At 35.4% G+C, this 21,641-nt stretch overlaps 1 protein-coding gene across 2 annotated transcripts in view; it reads right to left on the bottom strand.

Annotated features, from left to right (window-relative positions):
- Positions 1 to 461: 461 nt before the first annotated feature.
- CCDC14 (coiled-coil domain containing 14) overlaps positions 462 to 21,641 on the bottom strand; it is a 49,163-nt gene continuing 27,983 nt past the window's right edge. For both annotated transcript variants that reach the window (XM_039240668.1, XM_039240669.1), the window contains 4 exons: positions 19,403 to 19,485; positions 8,367 to 8,585; positions 8,159 to 8,291; positions 462 to 1,545 (listed from right to left, as the gene is read on the bottom strand). In XM_039240668.1, coding sequence (XP_039096599.1) covers positions 609 to 1,545; positions 8,159 to 8,291; positions 8,367 to 8,585; positions 19,403 to 19,485 — 1,372 coding nt within the window. In that variant the 3' untranslated portion in view covers positions 462 to 608. The remainder of the gene's footprint in view (positions 1,546 to 8,158; positions 8,292 to 8,366; positions 8,586 to 19,402; positions 19,486 to 21,641) is intronic.

A 21,641-nucleotide genomic window follows, 5' to 3' on the forward strand; every position in this document is an offset into this window, starting at 1 on the left:
AAGTGCCAAAGCTTTAAGAAACCATATGCTAACTTAGGATGTTGTCTACATTTTCTTGGACCAATCAATGTTTTTTAAGAGGTGGAGATACTGGCATTTCTCTCTTAAAAGAAATGTTTATACACAACACTAGCCTGTTGCACAGAGCATCCCTCCCCCCCTCCAACACACACACACACACACACAAAAACCCACAATGCCATTAAAAACAAACAGGAATCCTGAAGGGAAAAGAAAGCCTCATTTGAATACAATAAATTGTACCCAGAGACTCCCTTCCCATTATCCTTTAGGACAAGCAGAGAAACCTGACCTGTACCCTTAGCCCAGATGGGTAAGAAAAGACCTCTAAGTAAGTAGTAAAATATTACTTATGATACTCCCAGTTGTCTACAATTTTCTTCTCTTAACAAATATCAATTTCTTAAGATGAATTGTTTGTACAAGCTCCAGACTGTCAATATATTCCAAAGTAAATTTATTATTCATACAATTAATTATAATACATAATTAATATAAATCATTTCTCTAAAGAAATTTAAAATATACATTCAAGGTAGCCAAGTTCTATTCTTAAACAGAGGTACTCAATCCCTTTTCTTCTGAGTTCATTTCTCCAGAAGTCCAGTCCTTAAGGACTTCTGGAGTCTAGCGATATTGGCATCCAGTGCTGCAAGGCCATTTCGGAAGTCCTGCTCATCTCGAGAAGTGAACGTTGAAAGAGAGGAGATGCTCCAGTCAGACGTCAAGTCAGAATTTAAAAAGCTACCATCACAAACAGCACTGCCTTTCACTTGAATGCCGCCGCTCTGACAAGCAGAGGGGCCGGGACACGCCGCCAGCTCTGGTGGCTCCTCGGGGGTGGCAGGGATCTTACAGATGGCTTCCTTGATTTTCTTGAGGAGCTGCTTGTCTTCCATGTCAGCTCTTCTAGAAAGTTTCTCAGGTGTCTCTTCTGCTTCCTTTTTGGAAGAGAAACAAACTCTGGGTGCACACGATTTATTGTCTTTTTCAGAGACAAGTCCACTGTTGCTGACCAGCTGTGGTGAAGCCACAGTGATCTGTGGCTGTGGGGATAATCTCTTAGATAATGGCGATTTCTTTTTAGAAGTGCTTCTAGCAAATGGAATGTAAATTGTATTATCCAAATTACACTCATCGTCTATTAAAGTTGTAACTTCGCTCTCCTCATCAGAATCCTGTTTTGAAAGGGTAGGAATGATCCCAGGGGCTGACACTTCCTCCTTGTTCCTTGTGTTACCATGCTGAGGGCTTTTGGAGGGCAAATCATTTTCATAAGGTCTACCTGGCTCTATGTTCTCCTCATTGTTAACTGTAGAAAGTGGCTCTGAATGTGTAAAAGCGTGGTCTGTTTCTAACTTTTTTAGGTAGCTCATTATGGAAGTGTGAGCTGGGATTGGGTCACACTTGGGTTGTTTTTCATAAATGTTCAAAAGTGATTTGGTAAGATTATTTCCAGACTTGCAGCGGGCACTGTCCATACTAAGATCTGAGAGAAGCTTTGCCATACTGCTCTGTAAAGTTCTGTTAAGAAGAAGTTAGTACACTAATTATTCTTTTTACGTGTTTATTTCATTTATTTATTTATACAGCCTTTTTCAAAGAAAGGATCTGAGGCAAGCACCTGATTCGTAACATTGAAAAAAAACAACTAAAAGCAAAAATCACAGAACGCACTCTGGAATAAGTAAATTACAATAACAAATTAATCAAAGATCTTACTCTGTATCAAACCTAATATTATGATATTTAGAAACAGAGGCTCAGCATTCTTTTCTCTTAGGGTATAAGATGCTTTACTGTAGAGCAACATTGCAAAATGGTACAAATTCTGTTAGTAATTAAGTTATTTCTCACCATTCAAAATATATATGCAAAGGACACTGAACAATACTGGGAAAAAAGGATAGCCAGAGATAAATATCTGGTATAATTAGATATGACGAACAGTTAGGTACCAGGAGAAGTGTGATATATGAAAAACCATTCAGGATCTGAAGTTAGACAGAAATGCAATCAAATACTATCAGTAGCTATGATCTTAGGCAAGTCACTCAACCTTTCTGAATCTCAAATTCCTCAATTACAAAATGAAGATATCTACTTCAGAATTACAATGAACATTAAGTAAGATAAAATAATCAAATATGAGGGTAAGGTGTTTATTACTACTAGAACAGCTTTATGGGTGTTCATTTGATGGCAGCTTTTATTAGTAGTCCTATTAAAGCCATTTTCTACCAAGCTTTTGGACTTTTTGAATTGAATCATATATATGTTCTTACATATCAATAAGAAAAGAAATACATCAATTTTTAAAAAGATACAAAAGACATCACAGGAAATTTTAAAAGATTAAAACTAGCCAGTAAGCATATTTTAAAAGTTCAACTTTTAACTAGAGAAATTCAAAATTTTAAAATGTGATTTTTTTGGGGGCCTATCAAATTAACATGGTAAAATAAGAATGGTACCCACTGTCAGAGGTTCTTGCAGACACAGGTACTACGAGTGAGAGTGTACACTGGAGTAACCCTTCCTGAGAGCAAACTGGTAATACATCAGATGACTTAAATATCTGTATATCCCACATTTCTGGACCCACTAGTTTGCACTTCTAGGAATTCATCCTACATATATATGCCAAGAGGCTGTACCCAAGATACACTTACAAAAATATAATCTAGAATAGAAAATAGATGGATTTAGTATCTTTATCTTCAAATAGAGTAGAATGATTTAGGTAAATTATGCTCTAATTGCACCATAGTTATAGTTGTGCTGTAAGGAATATTTGTTGATGTCCATTACTTAAGGTTAAATTTAAAAGAGCAGTCCATAAATAACATGGAAATAATACTATTTTTTGTAAAAACAGTCACCCATAACAAATAAAATACTAAAAGGAAATCTATACTAAACAGCAGTGATTATATCTCTGGATTTGGAAAAAGTGGGTTTTTTCCTACAAAAGAAACAACAAATTTTTTTCTAACCTGGCTTACTTATTACACTGTCATCTTACACATATTTTGAGTTGACTGCTCTTCAAATGGGAATGGTTCTTACCACTTTTCCTCAGACCTTTTTCAAGAAGCCAACAAGCTATTATTAAAAGAAAAAATATGTTGTATGAAGATATCTTTAAAAAAATTCTGAAAGGAAGAATGATCCACTAATTAATTTGATCAGACTACATACTGGAACTTTCATTTTTATTTGTTTTTAGAAAAGGAGTACTTAATTTGAGCTTTCTTTCCAGACTTAATAAAAATGTCATCTTCACTGTGAACAAAATCAATGATGAAGAAAGGGAGAAAGAAATAATGACATTAATAAGAGTTTAATCTCTGGAAATTAATAGCAACCATTAAGCTTCTGATTTATAAACGAAATGTGACTCACCATTACCTCCAAAACTAAAAGAAAAATCTCTGTAACTAAAGAAATGACAGTATGTCAAAATTTTAAAGAAAGCAATACGAACACCTGAATAGCTACAAAGTAGATATATTTCTGTTTCTATTCTATGGAATATACTATTAAAGTACATTGATTTTTGATGTTTAGAAAACGGACACATTTTTATAATAAGAAATTCAAGGTTCTCAGCTACTTATAAAAATACACTAATTTTGGGGCACCTGGGTGGCTCAGTCGGTTAAGCGTCCAGCTCGGCTCAGGTCATGATCTCAAGGTTTGTGGGTTCGAGCCCCTCATCAGGCTCTGTGCTGACAGCTAGCTCAAAGCCTGGGGCCTGTCTTCAGATTCTGTGTCTCCCTCTCTCTCTGACCCTTCCCTGCTCATGCTGTCTCTCTCAAAAATAAATAAAACATTCAAAAAATAAATTAATTAAAATACACTAATTTAAATAACTATCAGTCCTTGTAACAGTGCTCTTAGAAGCTATGAGAATACTACTTGTTTACTGAAAACATATTAATTTCCTCACATTTTAATGGTCTTATAGCATGTGCTATAGCAAAATTTTGAAAGTGGTAAGAATATATTTCAAAATTATTCAAGGTTGGAGAAGAGAGAGAGACATGGTTTAGGGTATTTGTTAAAAACTCATATGTGTACTTTCTAGTACCACTATCCTTCCCTAACAGTCTGAAAAAGGCATTTAGAAATTTTTTTGAAATCTTTATAAAAGACTATTTAAAACACATACAAAAAATATGCATCTTTCTTACTGCGATGTATGACTACAGGGAAGATGGACAGAATAGTTGAAAGTGAAGATTGAGCTCTACTGTTAGATGGTGCCGCTTTACCCTCTGGCAAAAGTAAAATTAAAGTCGTCACAGTAGCCCAGCTATAGTATTTGTTCCTAATTAACTGAATTGCACAGGGTATCACCAAACATAGTATAAATCACCAACGTGGATGAATTTTTATACAATTAAGCTCAACTATCAACTTTTTGTTTTTGTTTTGACAATACAAAAATTATCATCCATGGGTATACTTGGCATTTTGAAGCTCTTACTGAATGTAGGGGTAGAAACTCTGTGAGACACTGTGCTAATTTAAGCTTGCTCACCACATTTCTTTCTTTCTTTTTCTTGAGAGAGAAGGCATGAACAGGGAGGAGGCAGAGAGAGAAGGAGACACAGAATCTGAAGCAGGCTACAGGCTCTGAGCTGTCAGCACAGAGCCTGATGCGGGGCTTGAACTCACAAACTAAGAGGTCATGACCTGAGTCGAAGTCATATGCTTACCCAACTGAGCCACCCAGGTGCCCCTCACTTACCATGTTTCTATAATCATTTAAAAAGACCTGTTAATCTAACAGTTGAGCTAGTAGTCAAGACACAGGATTTATGCCCAGTATAAGAAGAAAACATCCTTGACAACAATGGAAAAAACTGACAGGAAATATCTTGGAGTCTTAAGAGAGTAAAACATTTACACCTAGTATTTCAGACACAGTCTTCGAAAAGCAGATAATATAAAAGAAGTAATAACCTTTTTCATATCCTATGCTTCTACGTTAGGGTTGGTGTTAAAAGGCTCTACTTGCAAACAAACCCTTTTTCATTCCTAATGAAAAAGCAGACTGTGTTATTTTGAAAGAATGAGCGGGTACAAAGTTAGAAGAATCTCTCAAAAACACATCCTCTTTTCTCAGAGAGAAGCTGTCCTTTCCAAAAGATAAAGCAAGGCTGAAGAGGGAATCTAAAATCTTGGTTCAGGTCCTAGCGTGGGCCCCAACTAGCTGTGAAAGGCAGGCAAGTCCTTTCATTTCTTTGGGCTTCCATTTATGCTAATTTCTCTAATAATTAAACTATTACTTACTCTGAAAATTGTCCTTACATTTTTGTTATCAATCTTCTCCACAAATGCACCACTATGTTACATGGTATTCAGTCAAGTTGATTCTTAAAAAAGGATGTATCTACCTATATACATCATCAAAGCACTAGAATTAAGCTTTTAGTTTGATGACATGGATATTTAGCAACTAAAATGATTACATATATTTGTATTTCACACATGTATATTCGGAATATACAATAAATGTTTGATGAATAAATGAATAATCAAATGAATCCATCCATTCATCCCTACATTTTTCAGGTAAAACAAAACAAAACAAAAAAATCTGCTAAGGTTCACTTAGACTAAATTAGGCAGTTAACCAGGAATTGTTGTTACCAGGAATAAACTATTTTAGCTAAGGACATACCATGTGTAAGAGAGAAACCCTGGCTAGGGATTAAGAGATATGAGTTCTAGTCCCAGCTTATTAACTTCCTATTAATATTTAACTTGTATGTTCTCAGTTTCCCCATCTGTGAAAATGAGTTTATTAAAATCTTTCCATCATAAACGAGGACAAACAAAACAGACATGAGAGAAGACTTTGGGGGGAAAAAAATCAAAGTACATTATAAATAAAAAATAAAACCAGCTTCTGATTTCATGCTCATAAAGGAGCTAGGTTTAGTAGTATGAAGAAAAGCATTGTGAGAAGAAAAGCATATTCTCAGGCAACTAGATCCTCCACTGCATTTCCTGCTAGAGGCTGAGCACCATGCCCCTTAAATGAGGAGATGCTCCCAGGGACACCCAAGCAACTGGTCATGGAACCTGACCATGCTGAGTTGCTATCCTATTTTTCTTTTCCAAATGGACTATTTGCCACAGGTACATTTTAAAAAACGTTTATTGAGGGGCCTTTGGGTTGTTCTGTCGGTTAAGCATCAGACTCTTGGGTTTCAGCTCAGGTCATGATCTCACAGTTGGTGAGTTCGAGTCCGAGTCAAGCTCTGTGCTGAGAGCACAGAGCCTGCTTGGGATTTCTCTCTCTTTCTCTCTCTGTCTCTCCCTAGCTTGATCACACTCTCTCAAAAAAATAAATAAATAAAATAAAATAAAATAAAATAAACATCACAAAAATTAAAAATAAATTTTACTGTTACATAATTTACTATAAAATTTACCCCTTGAAAGTGTACCACTGAGTTTTTAGTATATTCATACAGTTATATAATCATTACCTCTATCCAATTTCAGAACATTTTCATTACCTTAAAAAGAAACTTCCCCTTTTCTCTCAGCCCTTGGCAACCACTAATCTATGTTTTGTTTCCAGGGGTTTGCCTATTTTGAACATTTCATATTAAGTGGAATCATACAATGTTTGGTCTTTTGTGACCGGCTTCTTTTACCATAAATATTTGATAATAACAGAGTTTTCATCCCAAAATTACTCTTCAAAAAAGAGGAGATGCTTTCTTTGGAGACTTTATGAAGGCTTTCATAAGAAGGGACATCCTCTCACTTTTACTTTGAATAAGAGTATTAAAAGCCAGGGGCGCCTGGGTGGCTTAGTCGGTTAAGGGTCCGACTTTCGCTTAGGTCATGATCTCGCGGTTCGTGGGTTCGGGCCCCGCGTCGGGCTCTGTGCTGACTGCTAGCTCAGAGCCTGGAGCCTGTTTCAGTCTGTGACTCCCTCTCTCTCTGACCCTCCCCTGCTCACGCTGTCTCTCTCTCTCTCTCCTAGAAATAAATAAAAAACATTCAAAAAAAATTAAAAAAAAAAAGTGATAAAAGCCAACATTTTAGAAACTCTGACTAGAGCCTAATTAATTATAATACTACATGGATACACAAGTGTCTTTTGCTTTTCCCCATTGTTCGGTAAAAGTTTGAGTGCAATATGAATGTGGAAAAAAAGCAGTATTTCTATGTTAATACAGCTTATACAGAATCATTTCAAATGTTTATAAAATTAAATAGATTAAGTATTATATATATATTATTATCTCATCTATTTTCTTAAAAGTTTGTCATTCAAAATGGATCTTCTCATTTGTAATATGAAGATTATTTTATATTAAAAATTATTTTATATTTGAACTATAAACTTCCAGTATCATTCAAATGTATGGTTAGATCTAATGATATTCAGGCCCTAAATAATGGACTTCTCCTCTAGGATTTAAGTAAGCAGTTGTAAATCCAATTCTTAACAAAAGTCTCAAGAGAAGACTGTACTTTTAAAGTATGTATCATGTAAAAATAATTGAGTGCAGTGATTTTATTTATTTGAGAAAAGACATGTCAGGGAACAAAGGGCTCTTAGGGGTTGCTGCCAACTCCCTCACTTTACTGATGAAATAACTGAGGCTCAAAGAGGCTCGATGACTTTCCCAAGATCATCTGGCATGAGGGCTTCCTGTGCTCAGTGCTTCATATGAATTATTTCTTAGTGTTCCCATCAACCCTAGTCATGCTCCACTTTCAGCTGAGGTTTAGAGAGGTTAAATAACTTGGTTAAAGCCACACAGCTAGCACAGGGAAGAGCTGGGATTCCATTCAGGTCTCTCTGGCTTCAGAGCCAGAGGGCTCTTAACAATTTGCTAAGTGAGTCTTTAGCTTACGTACATATAATAGGCTGAAGCTCTTTCTTTACAAGAGCCCTTTACCTGGAATCACATGGTTTAAAAAAGCATGGAGTCAGGTTTGGCATTTCTAAACCCAAATGGAGCAGAAGAAAACATTATTAGAAATTAGCAAAAACATTGACAAGAGACAAAGGGGAAGAAAGAGAGCAGATCTAAAATTGTTTTTGAAGTCTATAACTAATCTGACAAGAGGCATATTATTCATATGAAGTCAACATTACCTTGTTAATTCTCTCAGTCGGGTCACCTCAGCGTCACGCTGACGTAATGTTATTCCCAATATTTGATTTTCCTTTTCAGCAGCTTCTAACTTAAACCGGGAGCTTTTCACATTGACTAAGGCTTCCTCCAATTCTGAAACCACAATAAAATTTCAGTTTCCTTTTCCTTTTTAAAAAATGTGACCACAACCACAGATCAAATACATACCAATTTTTATTCTTGTTGTCTCAATGTCAAATTGTTGTTTATTTTCAAGTAAAGTTTGCTCTTTCTCTTTGAATATGCCAGCAAATTTTTTGTTTTCATCTTTCTGATTTTCAATGACTTTTAAAAGTTCTTCATTTTTACTCTGTAGTAATTCCTGGCTCTTCAGTGACTCCTGTAATTGGTTTTGCAGGGACTTGTTCAATGACTGAAGAGAAAACACTGCAAGACAAAACAGATCAAATCACTGTTTCCCTAATTGAAAAAGCACAAACCTGAAAACGATCTGTGTATAAAAAAGAGAAGACCTGGAATGTATTGATTTTGCTAACAATTATATGCTTGAGCAGTTCCATGTAAATATTAAATATATTTTTAAAATTTGATGCAGAGATCATACCTTTCTTCTCCAACTAATATTTTGGGCTTTAAGATTTATTTTTCCTTTATTAATGAAAGAATGATACATGCACAAAGTAAAAAAAATTCAAACACGATAAAATACCAATGATACCGAATGATTCTCAGTGAAGAATCTCCCTCCCCACCCCACCTCCACTCTCTTTCCAAAGGCAACCTACAATTAACTTTGGTATCCTTCTGGAAAAATATTTGTGCATATAAGATATATATTTAAACAAAGATGAATCATACTTTTTACTCCATAAGATTAATATGTAAGTAGCACATAGATCTATCACATTCTTTTTAGTGTCTGTAAAAGTATATGGCACCATTCACTTAACAAATACAGCCTTGAGTGAAGACTTACTATGTGTGAGACATGGTATTAGACACTGCACATAGAGTAGTGAATAACAGAGACATAACTGGTGCTCTCAAAAAGCTAATAACAAACAAGTCATCATACATAGCGATAAATGCTTTCAAGAAAACAATAAGACAAATGGGCAGAGACTAAAAAGAGATAAGCTATTTAGAATGGCAACTACCAATCTCCTCATTTCCCTCTTGGCCCCTCCTCTCCCACATTTCCTCACTCCCATTGTTTATTCATAGTGGAATCAGAGTGACTTTTTCCAAGATTACTCTGGTGAAGATGAACACTTTTATGAAGTGTGTATTCTGTTGGGTACTTGTATTTTTCTTATTGCTTTGTAATAGCTATTTATATATTAAGAAAATTAAGCCTTTGTCATTTTATGTAGTATGAAAAAATTGTCCCCATTTTGTTAATGCGCTGTGAATGTGTTTACAATTTTGCCATGCAGAAAATGACAAAAATTCTGAGGACAAATCTTATCAGTCTTTTTGTTTGTGACATCTGAGCTTTGTCAGGCTTAGGAAAAGATTCCAAGAATAAAAAAAACAAAGAAACAAATGGTTCTAATCTTTTCCTCGTTACTATTATTTTTTTTTCTTTTTCCTATTATTTTAAGCTCTAGGATCTATAACCACAATTTGGCAATATCTGTCAAAATTGCAACTGTATATATCCTTTGACTATTAATTCTACAGCTATTATCTACAAAATGCTCACACATGCACAAAGACATACGTACAAAAATTTGACTGTAGCACTGTTTGCACTGGGAAAATACCTAAATAGCTATCATTAGAGGACTTCAAATACATTATGCTAGAAGCACATAAGCAGAATATTTAAATAATTCTTAAGCAGAAAGAAACATCTATGTATTTTGATACAGAAAAATGCGCACTACAGTTTTTATTGGAAGGGGGAGCTAAGATGGAAGCACAGTAGGAGGATCCTAGGCCTGCCTTATCCCTCGAACATAGCTAAATAACTATCATTCTGAATATACAAGAAATTGACCCGAGGACTGATAGAACAAACTGTACAACTGGAGGGAGAAAAGAGGCCACGTGGAAGAAGGTAGGAGGTGCAGAGACATGGTTTGGGGGAGAAACAGATCACAGGTGCTATGGAGGCAAAGGAGGCTTTACATACAAGGAGAACACTTTCACTAAGCCTTTGGCTGGGAAAACACGAGGGGCTGATTTTCATGAGTTTTTGCAACCAGTGGGGCACAAAGAATGGAGTTTTAGAGGTCTACTGGCTGGGCTGGGAAGAGAGACCTGAGGGGTCTGCCCTACTTCTGGAGAGAAGGCAGGCAAGCAAATGCCAGGGCAGATGGCACAATCTGGGGATCGCCTAACGTGTTGGGAGAGATGGTTCCTACTTCGTGGAGCACATCTGTGAATGGTAATGTTGCCTCTCCGGGGACAAAAGAGCTGGTGGGTGCCCCTTCTCTCCACGCCCCCCTCGGCATAGGTACAGGCACCTGCTGTGGGAGGCTAACCTGGACACTGGCTGGTTAGCCTGCTTTGCTCCAAATCCCATGCCCCTGTGCTCCGGCGCAACTGCCTTCTCAGTCAAACCTGCATCAACTCCAGTGAGGTGAGACTCACCCGAAGACCAGGGCAGCTCCCCCCCCCGCCTTCTCAGCACTCCTTTGAAGTCTGGAATTTTAAAAGTTAGCAGGCTTGGATGGGACAGAACCCAAAGTTCACTGTGCTGCTCCAGATAGGCAAGCAACCTAGAGACAAACAGTGTGAAAACAGCAATCTGAAAAACACCTGAGAGACACTAGGGAAAATTACTCGCTCTTCTGGGAGTGCCTCCCTGAGAGCAGCATGTACCAGTCCCCTTTCCAGGACAAAGGAGCTGGAGCCCATTTCCTTCCTCTACCCGTAGGCATAAACCAACTTAAAAAAAAAAAAAAATCACAGCATCAACACTACCAGCACTGGCTGTTTAACCTGCTTACACCAAGACCCACCCTCCTGTGCTCTGTTCATACTGCTTTTCTCAGGCAAGTTTGTTAAAGGACCAGTGCAACAGGCCCTTCTCCAAGAACACCGGCACAAACCCCTGCACACATCAGGTCTACTAACGACAGAGTTCTGCAAAGCTTCAGTTCTAGTGGAAGTAGCATCAAGTATCATTTAAGGAGGCCAGACACCTACCTAAAACTGACCACACTCTGGCCAAGGTCCAAACACTGCCCACTGCAGATAAGGAGAACCTCTGCAGAGGACCGACCTAAGGGATAGAGCAGCCAAAACAGCAGTGGAGTGCATGCAGCACACACCAGAGATACTCCCTGAAGCACCAGGCCCTGGATACTATCTAACCTCTTCATAGAGCCATTACTCTCAGGAACAGGAAACACAACAGGTTTTTCTAACACAGAGAAGAAGACAGTGACCTAGACAAAATGCCAAGATGGAGGAATTCATTCCAAAAGAAATAACAAGAAAAAGTCATGGCTAGAAATCTAATTGAAACAGATATAAGTAATAAGACTTATGGAGATTTAAAAATAACAATCATAAGGATACTCACTGGGCACGAGGAAAGCATAGAAGACATCAGGGAGACCTTTACTACACAAATAAAAGAGTTGAAAAACAATTAGGCAGATATAAAAAATATAATAAATGAGATTAAAAACAAACTAGATGTAATGACCACAAGGATGGAAGACTGAGAGGAATGAATAAGTGATATAGAAGATAGAATTATGGAAAATAATTGGGATGCCTGGGTGACTCAGTCAGTTAAGCATCTGACTCTTGATCTGGGCTTAGGTCATGATCTGATGGTTTGTGAATTTGAGCCCCACATCAGGCTCCATGCTGTCAGTTTGGGATTCTGTCTCTGCCTTTCTCCACCCCTCCTACTTGCACACCCATGCTCTCACTCAAAATAAATAAATAAAAACTTAAAAACATAATTATAGAAAATAATGAAGCTGAACAAAAGAATGAAGAATGATGAATCATGAGAGTGGACTTAGGGAACTCAGTGACTTCATTAAAGGTAATAACATTTGTATCATAGGAGTCCCAGAAGAAAAAGAGAAAAGGGGGCAGAAGGTTTATTTGAGGAAATAATAGCTGAAAATTTCCCTAATCTGAGGAAGAAAACAGACATCCAAATCCAGGAGTTAGAAAGAACTGCCATCAAAATCAACAAAAGTAGGCTAACACCAAGACATATTATATTTAAATTTGCAAAATATAGTGATAAAGAAAAAATCCTAAAAGCAGTAAGACAAGAAATTTCCTAACTTACAAGGAAACACCCATAAGGTTAGCTGCAGATCTTTCCACAGAAACTTGGCAAGCCAGAAGAAAGTGGCATGATATAGTCAACATGCTCAATGGGAAAAACCTGCAGCCAAGAATACTCTATCCAGCAAGGCTGTCATTCAGGACAGAAGTAGAGATAAAGAGTTTCCCAGACAAACAAAAACTAAAGGATTTCATGAACACTACACCAGCCCTGCAAGAAATATTAAAGGGGATTCTTTGAGTGGGAAGGAAAGATCAAAAGTGACAAAGACTAGAAAGAAACAGAGAAAATCTCCAGAAACAACAACAAAACAAGTAATAAAATGGTACTAAATACATATCTATCAATAATTACTCTGAATGTAAATGGCTAATCAAGACACAGAGAATAATCATAAGAGACATAGAGACATAATCAAGAATGTATATGTTCTAATCAAGACATAGAGTGTCAGAATGGATTAAAAAAAAAAAAAAGGATCTATACTCTATACTCTGGATCTATACACATCTATACTCTGCCTACTCATTTCAGACCTAAAGACACCTGCAGATTAAAAGTGAGGGGATGGAGAAAGATCTATCATGCAATGAACATAAAAATAAGCTGGAGAAGCAATACTTCTATCAGACTAACTAGATTTTAAAACAAAGACTGTAACAAAAGATGAATAAGGGCACTATATCATGATAAAGGGGACTATCCAACAAGATCTAACAATTATAAGTATTTATGCTCCCAAATTGAGAGTACCCAAACATATAAAGCAATTAATAATAAACATAAAGGAACATATCGATGATAATATAATAATAGTAGGTCACTTTAACATCCCACTTACACCAATGGACAGATCATCTAAGCAGAAAATCAACAAGGAAATAATGGCTTTGACTGACACAGTGGACCAGACGGACTTAACAGATGTATTCAGAACATTTCATCCTAAAGCAGCAGAATATACATTCTTTTCAAGTGCACATAGGACAGTCTCCAGAGTAGATCACATACTAGATTACAAATCAGGCCTCAACAAGTACAAAAAGACTGAAATCATACCATGCATACTTTCTGACCATGAAAATTGAAGTCGGTCACAAGAAAAAATTGGGGAAGACCACAAATACAAGGAGGTTAAACAACATGTTACTAAAGAATGATGGGTCAACCAGGAAATTAAAGAAGAAATTTTAAAAAATACATGGAAACAAATGAAAATGAAAACATGATCGTCTAAAACCTTTGGGATGCAGCAGAAGTAGTCCTTAGAGGGAAGTATATAGCAACAAAGGCCTACCTCAAGAAGCAAGAAAAATCTCAAATAAACAACCTAACCTTACACCTAAAGGAGCTAGAAAAAGAACAACAAATGAAGCTTAAAGCCAGCAAAAGAAGGGAAATAATAAAGAACAGAGTAGAAATAAATGATAAACTGAAAAAAAAAAAACCCAACAAATCAATGAAACCAGGAGCTGGTTCTTTGAGAAAATTAATTAAATTAATAAATTCCTAGCCAGACTTATCAAAAAGAAAAGATAAAGGACTCACATAAACAAAATTACAAATGAGAGAGGATAAATAATAACCACTACCACAGAAATATAAATAATTACACAAGAATATTATAAAAACTATATGCCAACAAATTAGACAATCTAGAAGAAAATGATAAAGTTTCTAGTTCCTAGAAACATAGAAACTACCAAAAGTTAAACAGGAAGAAATAGAAAACTAGAACAGACTGATACCAGCAAAGAAACTGAATCAGTAATCACAAATCTCCTAAAAAACAAAAGTCCAGGGCCAGATGGACTTTCACAAGCAAATTCAAGCAAACATTTAAAGAAGAGTTAATACTTATTCTTATTTGATTATTCTAAAAAATAGAAAAGGAAAGACTTCCAGCCAGCATTACCCTGATTCCATAACCAGACAAAGACTCCACTAAAACAGAGAATTACAGGCCAATATCCCTGATGAACATGGAAGCAAAATTTCTCAACACATTACTAGCAAATCAAATCCAACAGTACATTAAAAGAATCATTCACCATGATCAAGTGGGATTTATTCCCGGTATGCAAAGATGGTTCAATATTTGCAAATCAACCAACATGATACATCACACTAATAAGAGGAAGGATAAGAACCATATGATCTTCTCAACAGATCCAGAAAAAGCATTAGACAAAGTACAATATCCATTCATAATAAAAACCCTCAACAAAGTATAGATGAAGGGAACATATCTCAACATAATAAAGGCCATATACAAAAAACCCACAGCTAATATCATCCTCAATGGGGAAAAATTGAGAGCTTTTCCTTTATAGTCAGGAACAAGACAAGCGTGTCCACTCTTACCATATTATTTAACATAATACTAGAAATCCTAGCCTCAGCAATCAGACAACACAAAAAAATAAAGGCGTCCAAATCAGCAAGGAAAAAGTCCAACTCTCACTATTTGTAGATGACATGATACTTTGTAGAAAACCCAAAAGACCACCAAAAAATTGCTAGAACTGATACATGGATTCAGTAAAGTCTCAGGATACAAAATCAATATACAGAAATCTGTTGTACTTCTATACACCAATAATGAAGCAGCCAGAAGAGAAATCAAGAAATTGATCCCATTTACAATTAAACCAAAAACCGTAAGATACCTAGGGATAAACCTAGCCAAGGAGGTTAAAGATTTGTATTCTGAAAACTATAAAACACTAATGAAGGAAACTCAAAACAAAAAGCAATGGAAAAACATTCCACGTTCGTGGATTGGAAGAATAAATATTGTTTAAATGTGTATACTACCCAAAGCAATCTACGCATTTAATACAATGCCTATCAATAAACCACCAGCATTTTTCATAAAGCTAGAACAAACAATCCTAAAGTTTGTATGGAACCACAAAAGAGCCCAAATAGCCAAAGCAAAGCAAAGCAAAGAGGAGGCATCCCAATTTCAGACGTCAAGTTATATTACAAAGCTGTAGTGATCAAAGCAGTGTGATATTGGCACAAAAACAAACACATAGATCAATGGAACAGATAGATAACCCAGAAATGAACCCACAACTATATGGTCAACTAATCTTCAACAAAGCAGGAAAGAATATCCAATAAAAAAAGACAATCTCTTCAACAAATGGTATTGGGAAAACTGGACAGCAGTGTGCAAAAGAATGAAACTGGACTGCTTTCTTACACCCTACACAAAAATAAATTCAAAACTGATGAAAGACCTAAATGTGAGACAGGAAATATTCAAAATCCTAGAGAAGAACATAGGCAGTAACCTCTTTAACATCAGTCATAGCAACTTCTTACCAGATATGTCTCCTGAAGCAAGAGAAACAAAGGCAACTTCAAAGGGACTACTTCAAAATAAAAAGCTTCTGCACAGTGAAGAAAACAATCAACAAAACTAAAAAGCAGCCTACAGAGTGGGAAAAGATATTTGCAAATGACATACTGGTTAAAGGGTGAGTATCCAAAATACATAAAGCACTCATAAAACTCAACACTCAAAAAACAAATAATCCAGTTAAAAACTGAACAGAAGAAATGAGTAGACAAAGATGACATACAGATGGCTAACAGAAGAGATGCTCAACATCACTCATCATCAGTGAAATTCAAATCAAAACTAATGAGAGGGGTGCCTGGGTGGCTCAGTCAGTTAAGTGTCTCACTCTTGATTTCAGCTCAGGTCGTTCTCTCATTGTTCATGAGTTCAAGCCCCACATATGGCCCCATGCTGAGCGTGCAGAGTCTGCTTGGGATTCTCTCTCTCTCTCTCTCTCTCTCTCCCTCTTTCTCTGCCCCTCCCTTGCTCATAGATGCACATGCTCTCTCGCTCTCTCTCTCAAAACAAACATATAGATAAAACCCAATGAGCTATCACCTCACACCTTTCAGAATGGCTAAAATGAACCACACAGGAAATAACAGTTGTTGGCAACGTTGCAGTGAAAGGGGAACACTCTTACACTGGTGGTGGGAATGTAAACAGGTGCAGCCTATCTGGAAAACAGTATGAAGATTCTTCAACACGTTAAAAATACAACTACTCTATAATCCAGCAATTACATTACTATGTATTTACCCAAAGGATACAAAAATATCGATTCAAAAAAATACATATAGTCTGTTGTTTATAGCAGCATTATCAGTAATAGCCAAATTATGGGAAAAGCCCAAATGGCCATCTACTGATGAATGGATAAAGAAGATGTGGTATATATATATAATGGAATACTACTCAGCCATAAAAAAACAATAAAATCTTGCCATTTGCAATGACATGGATGAAGTCAGAAAGTATAAATGATAAACAAAGTAAATTGGTCAGAGAAAGAAAATACCATATGATTTCACTTACATGTGGAATTTAATAAACAAAACAGATGAACATAGGGAAAAAAAGAGGGGCAAACAAGGAAACAACAGAGAACAAACTAAGGGTTACTGGAGGAGAGGTAGGTGGGAGAATAGGTTAAATTGGTGATGAGTATTCAGGAGGGCACTTGTTGTGATGAGCATTGGGTACTGTGTGTAAGTGATGAATCACTAAATTCTATACCTGAAACTAATATTACACTGTACATTAACAAACTGGAATTTAAATAAAAACTTGAAAAAGGATAAAAAATAAAAATGCCCCCTACATGTTAAGTGAATAAATGCAAGCTACAGAAGAACACATTGAGTATAATCTCATTTTTAAAAAAGAAAAAATAGGGGCACCTGGATGGCTCAGTCGGTTAAGCATCCGACTTTGGCTCAGGTCATAATCTCACGGTTCGCAGGTTCAAGCCCCGCATCAGGCTCTGTGCTGACAGCTAGCTCAGAGCCTGGAGCCTGTTTACGGTTCTGTGTCTCCCTCTCTCTCTGACCCTTCCCTGCTCTCTCTCTCTCTCTCTCAGAAATAAATAAAACATAAAATAATTAAATAAAATTAATTTTTAAAAAAGAAAAAATAAAACATATATATAGTTCTATTAGTGCCTGGCATACAATAGGAACTCAGTATTTGTGAAACACATCAACTCTATATGAACAGAAGGCATGTGAAAGGAAATACAGCCTTTTTAAAAAGAAATGGGATCGAGATTCAACACAATCTCTATCAAAGTTCAATGGTATTTTCACAGAAACAGAAAAAGCAATCCTAAAACATGTATGGAACATGAAAAACCCCAAATAGGCAAAGCAATCTTGAGAAAGAAGAACAAAATGGAAGGCATGACATCTCCTGGTTTCATATAATATTTTAAAGCTATAGTAATCAAAATTTAAGGTATTGGCATAAGAATAGACACATTTATCAATGGAACATATTGATATATGGAACAGAACCCAGAAATAAACCCATGTATATGTGGTCAATTTTCAACCTAGGGGCCAAAATATATAATGGAAAAAGGATAGTTTCGAAGAAACTAGATGTGTTGGAAAAACTGGATATTCACATGAAAAGAATGAAACTGAACCCTTATCTTACACTATATGTAAAAATTAACTCAGAATAGATTATAGACTTAAATGTAGGTCCTGAAACTATAAAACTCCTAGAAGAAAACATAGGGGGTAAACTTTTGAAATTGGTCTTGTCAATAATTTTTAGTATTTGACACCAAAAGCAAAGGCAACCAAAGCAAAAATGAACAAATGGAATGGACTACATCAAACTAAAAAGCTTCTGCATGTCAAGGAAAACCAACAAAACAAATAGGCAACCTACAGAATGGGAGAAAATATTTACAAAACATATATCTGGTGAGGGGTTAATATCCAAAGTATATAAAGAACTCATAGAATTCAATAGCAAACAAACAAACAAAAAGCAATCTGATTTAAAAAATGGGCAGAGAAACTGAAGAGATTTTTTTTTTCAAAGAAGATATACAAATCAACAGATATGTGAAAAGGTAACTTACTATCATTAATCATCAGGGTAATCCAAATCAAAGCCACAATGAGGTATCACTTCACACCTGTTAGAATGCCTATACTCAAAGCATTGCTGATGGGAATATAAGTCGGTAAGCCATTATGGAAAACAATATGGAGGTTCCTCAAAATATTAAAAATAAAACTCCCCCCAAAAAAAATAAAAAATAAAAAAATAAAAATAAAACTCCCATATGATCCAGGAATCCCACTTTTAATTAAATAAATATAAATATAAACATAAATATTATAGGAAATGAAAATAAGATCTTGGAGAGATATCTGTATTCCTATGTTCATTGCAGCAATACTTACAATAGCCAAGATACGTAAACAACCTAAGTGCCTATCAATGGATCGATGGATAAAGAAGATGTGGTATAGTACATAATGGAATATTCAGCCATGAGAAAAAAAGAAATGTTGCCATTTGTGACAACATGGATGGACCTTGAGGGAATTATACTAAGTGAGATAAGCCAGAGGAAGAAAAATATTGCATGGTATCACTTTATATGTGAATCTTTAAAAAAGCCAAATTCATAGAAACAGAAAAGTAGTAAAAAAAAAAAAAAAAAAGTGTTTTTCTTTTCAAGACACTATAACTTCAAATCACAACCTGTTTTCTTAGCCTCAGAGGTTATTGATTCAACAGCACACAGAGATATGCCGAAACAGGGATGGATGTTTCCACTGGGCACATATTTGCTTTGGAAGATGCTGCCTTCCATACTGGTAGTGAATTTGCAAAACTCTGAAATAAACATATGACTAGATGAACTGTTAAAAAAAAAAAAAAAAAGAAATGGGAGCGTATCATTGGGACATAATAGCATAGATCTTTTATTTTTGTTTCTGTGCGATTTTATTTTTAATAAGAAGTATTATTCCTATTTTTTCAAATGTAAATTAAAAGAAAGTCCTCTTATGACAAAATAATTAAGAAAGCTCAACTCTTTATCAGTATTTCCAGAAACACAAAGAATTTACCATCAGTTCTTAAAGTTCTTTTACCTACATTCAAGGTTGCATTCCAGAGAAACAGGTGCCTTTTGAGTTTTTTCTTGTTCTCTAAGTTGCCGGTTCAAAATTCTCAGTTGCCTAAAGAAAATAATAAAGAAACATGATTCCATGAATCCCAAACTCATTTAACAGTGTACATCTAACAACCTATTAAAAAGGATAACACCTCCCCTCTGCTAACCATCAGTTTATTCTCTATAATTGAGAGTCTGTTTTCTGATTTGTCTCTTTTTCTCCCTTTGCTCGTTTGTTTCTTAAATTCCATATGGTATTTGTCTTTCTCTGACTGACTTATTTCACTTAGCTAGGTGGGGGGATGGGGGAAAGAGGAGATGGGGATTAATGAGTACACTGATGATGGAAAAAAAAGATTAAAACAATAAAAAATTAAAAAGACAGCATGAAAAACGGTACACACTAGGATAGCGGAAGTCCATCTCATCCCCAGAACAAAAGACAATAACCAAATAAACAAAACAACAAAACCACATCACTGCTACTATTTATAGAGCCTGTGATAGAGCCTGTGATAATTTTTAAAAGATTGTCTGGACAACATTCAACTCTCCAGTCACAAGAAAAAGGTTGACTTTTCTCTTATTTTTCTTCTTCCCTGTTTTTGTTCTATGATTTTCTTGTCTTTGTTTCCTATCTCTCCTCTTGCTATTTTCTTCTGTCTTTCTTCACTCTCTTTTCATTACTGTAGTTATCAACACACTCTTTAAAAGATCTAACTATGAACAAGAATATCTACATGGACTGACGTTATCAGACATGCATCTACTTGGTTTGTCACACACTGAAAAAATTGGGAAATACAAATCTATGCTTCTAATAATTTCTTTATTAGATGGAAAAATGTAATGGCCTTATTTTAAAAGACAGAATGCTAAGAAGCAGCAGCTTTGCCCTATAATGAACTTCACAATTTGTGGTCCCTTCACAAATTGGAACAAACAAAAGGAATGACAAAAATGTTTATTTCTAAGACGTTAATGTTGAAAAAAGTTATCTCTATTATCTTTTGGAATTAATTACCTGAACATATTCTGCACTAAAATATTTAATTTTGTTACTGAATCTAAAATGATAGTGCTCTACCTCATATCAGTTGCATGTATTAATTCCAGATAGATTAAAGAGGTATACAGAAAATATACAAACAAAAGCAACTATACAAATTTTTTGGTGGAAATCTACATAATCTTGAATTGAGAAGACATTCCAAAGCAAGATTCAAAACCCAGCAAACATCAAGGAAAAGAATAAAATACTTGACTGTATCAAAATTAAAATTTGTTCTACAATTAACAGTCTGGAATAAAATACCTGCCACATATGTAAAAGACAAAAGATCCATTAACACTTAAAGAGATCCTGCAAACTGGTAAGAGAGGCAATAAAAATGGGCATTCACGTAAGAAATAGAAATGACCTATAAAAGCAAATGAAAAATGCTTAGCTTCACTAATATGAAGAAATGCGAATTTAAAACAGGAGATACCTTATGGCCACAGGATTCACAAATTGAAAGGAAATAACATTATGTGTTGGTGAGGCAAATGAATTCTCTCAACTGGTGGGAGTCTACTAATAGAACCATTTGAACAGCAATTTGACAGTATCCAACAAAATGTGAAATATTTATTATCTTTAATAAAATAATTCTAACTCTAAGTTACTTAGCCTCAGATATATAATTGAGCTTCGAATAACATGGGTTTGAACTGTGCAGGTCCACTTATCCACAGATTTTTGATAAACAGTGTATTACTGTTTATGTATTTTCCTCTTCCTTATGATTTTAATATTTTTCTCCTCTAGCTTACTTTATTACAAAAATATAGTACATAATATATATAACATACAAAATATATGTTAATCAACAACACATTCAATGTTACTGATAAGGCTTCTGGTCAACAGTAGGCTATTAGTTAAGTTTTGGGGGAGTCAGAAGTTATAGATTTTTTACTTTCCACGGTATAAGGACCCCTAACTCGCATTGCTCAAGGGTCAACTGTAGCTTACATGTGCAAAAGCATCTACTACAATATTTAGATATATACAAAGATGTTCACAATGGCAATATTTAATAGTGAGAAGTTAGAAACAACTTAAAATGCTACATAAATTATGGTATATCCATAATAAGAATAATACACAGGGTTTTTTTTTTTAAAGAGGTATCTACATGTACTGACATGGAAATATCTTCCAGACATATTATAAAA

Source organism: Hyaena hyaena, unplaced genomic scaffold (genome assembly GCF_003009895.1).
Source record: "Hyaena hyaena isolate Hyena2069 unplaced genomic scaffold, ASM300989v1 scaffold_180, whole genome shotgun sequence".
Taxonomy (NCBI): Eukaryota; Metazoa; Chordata; class Mammalia; order Carnivora; family Hyaenidae; genus Hyaena; species Hyaena hyaena.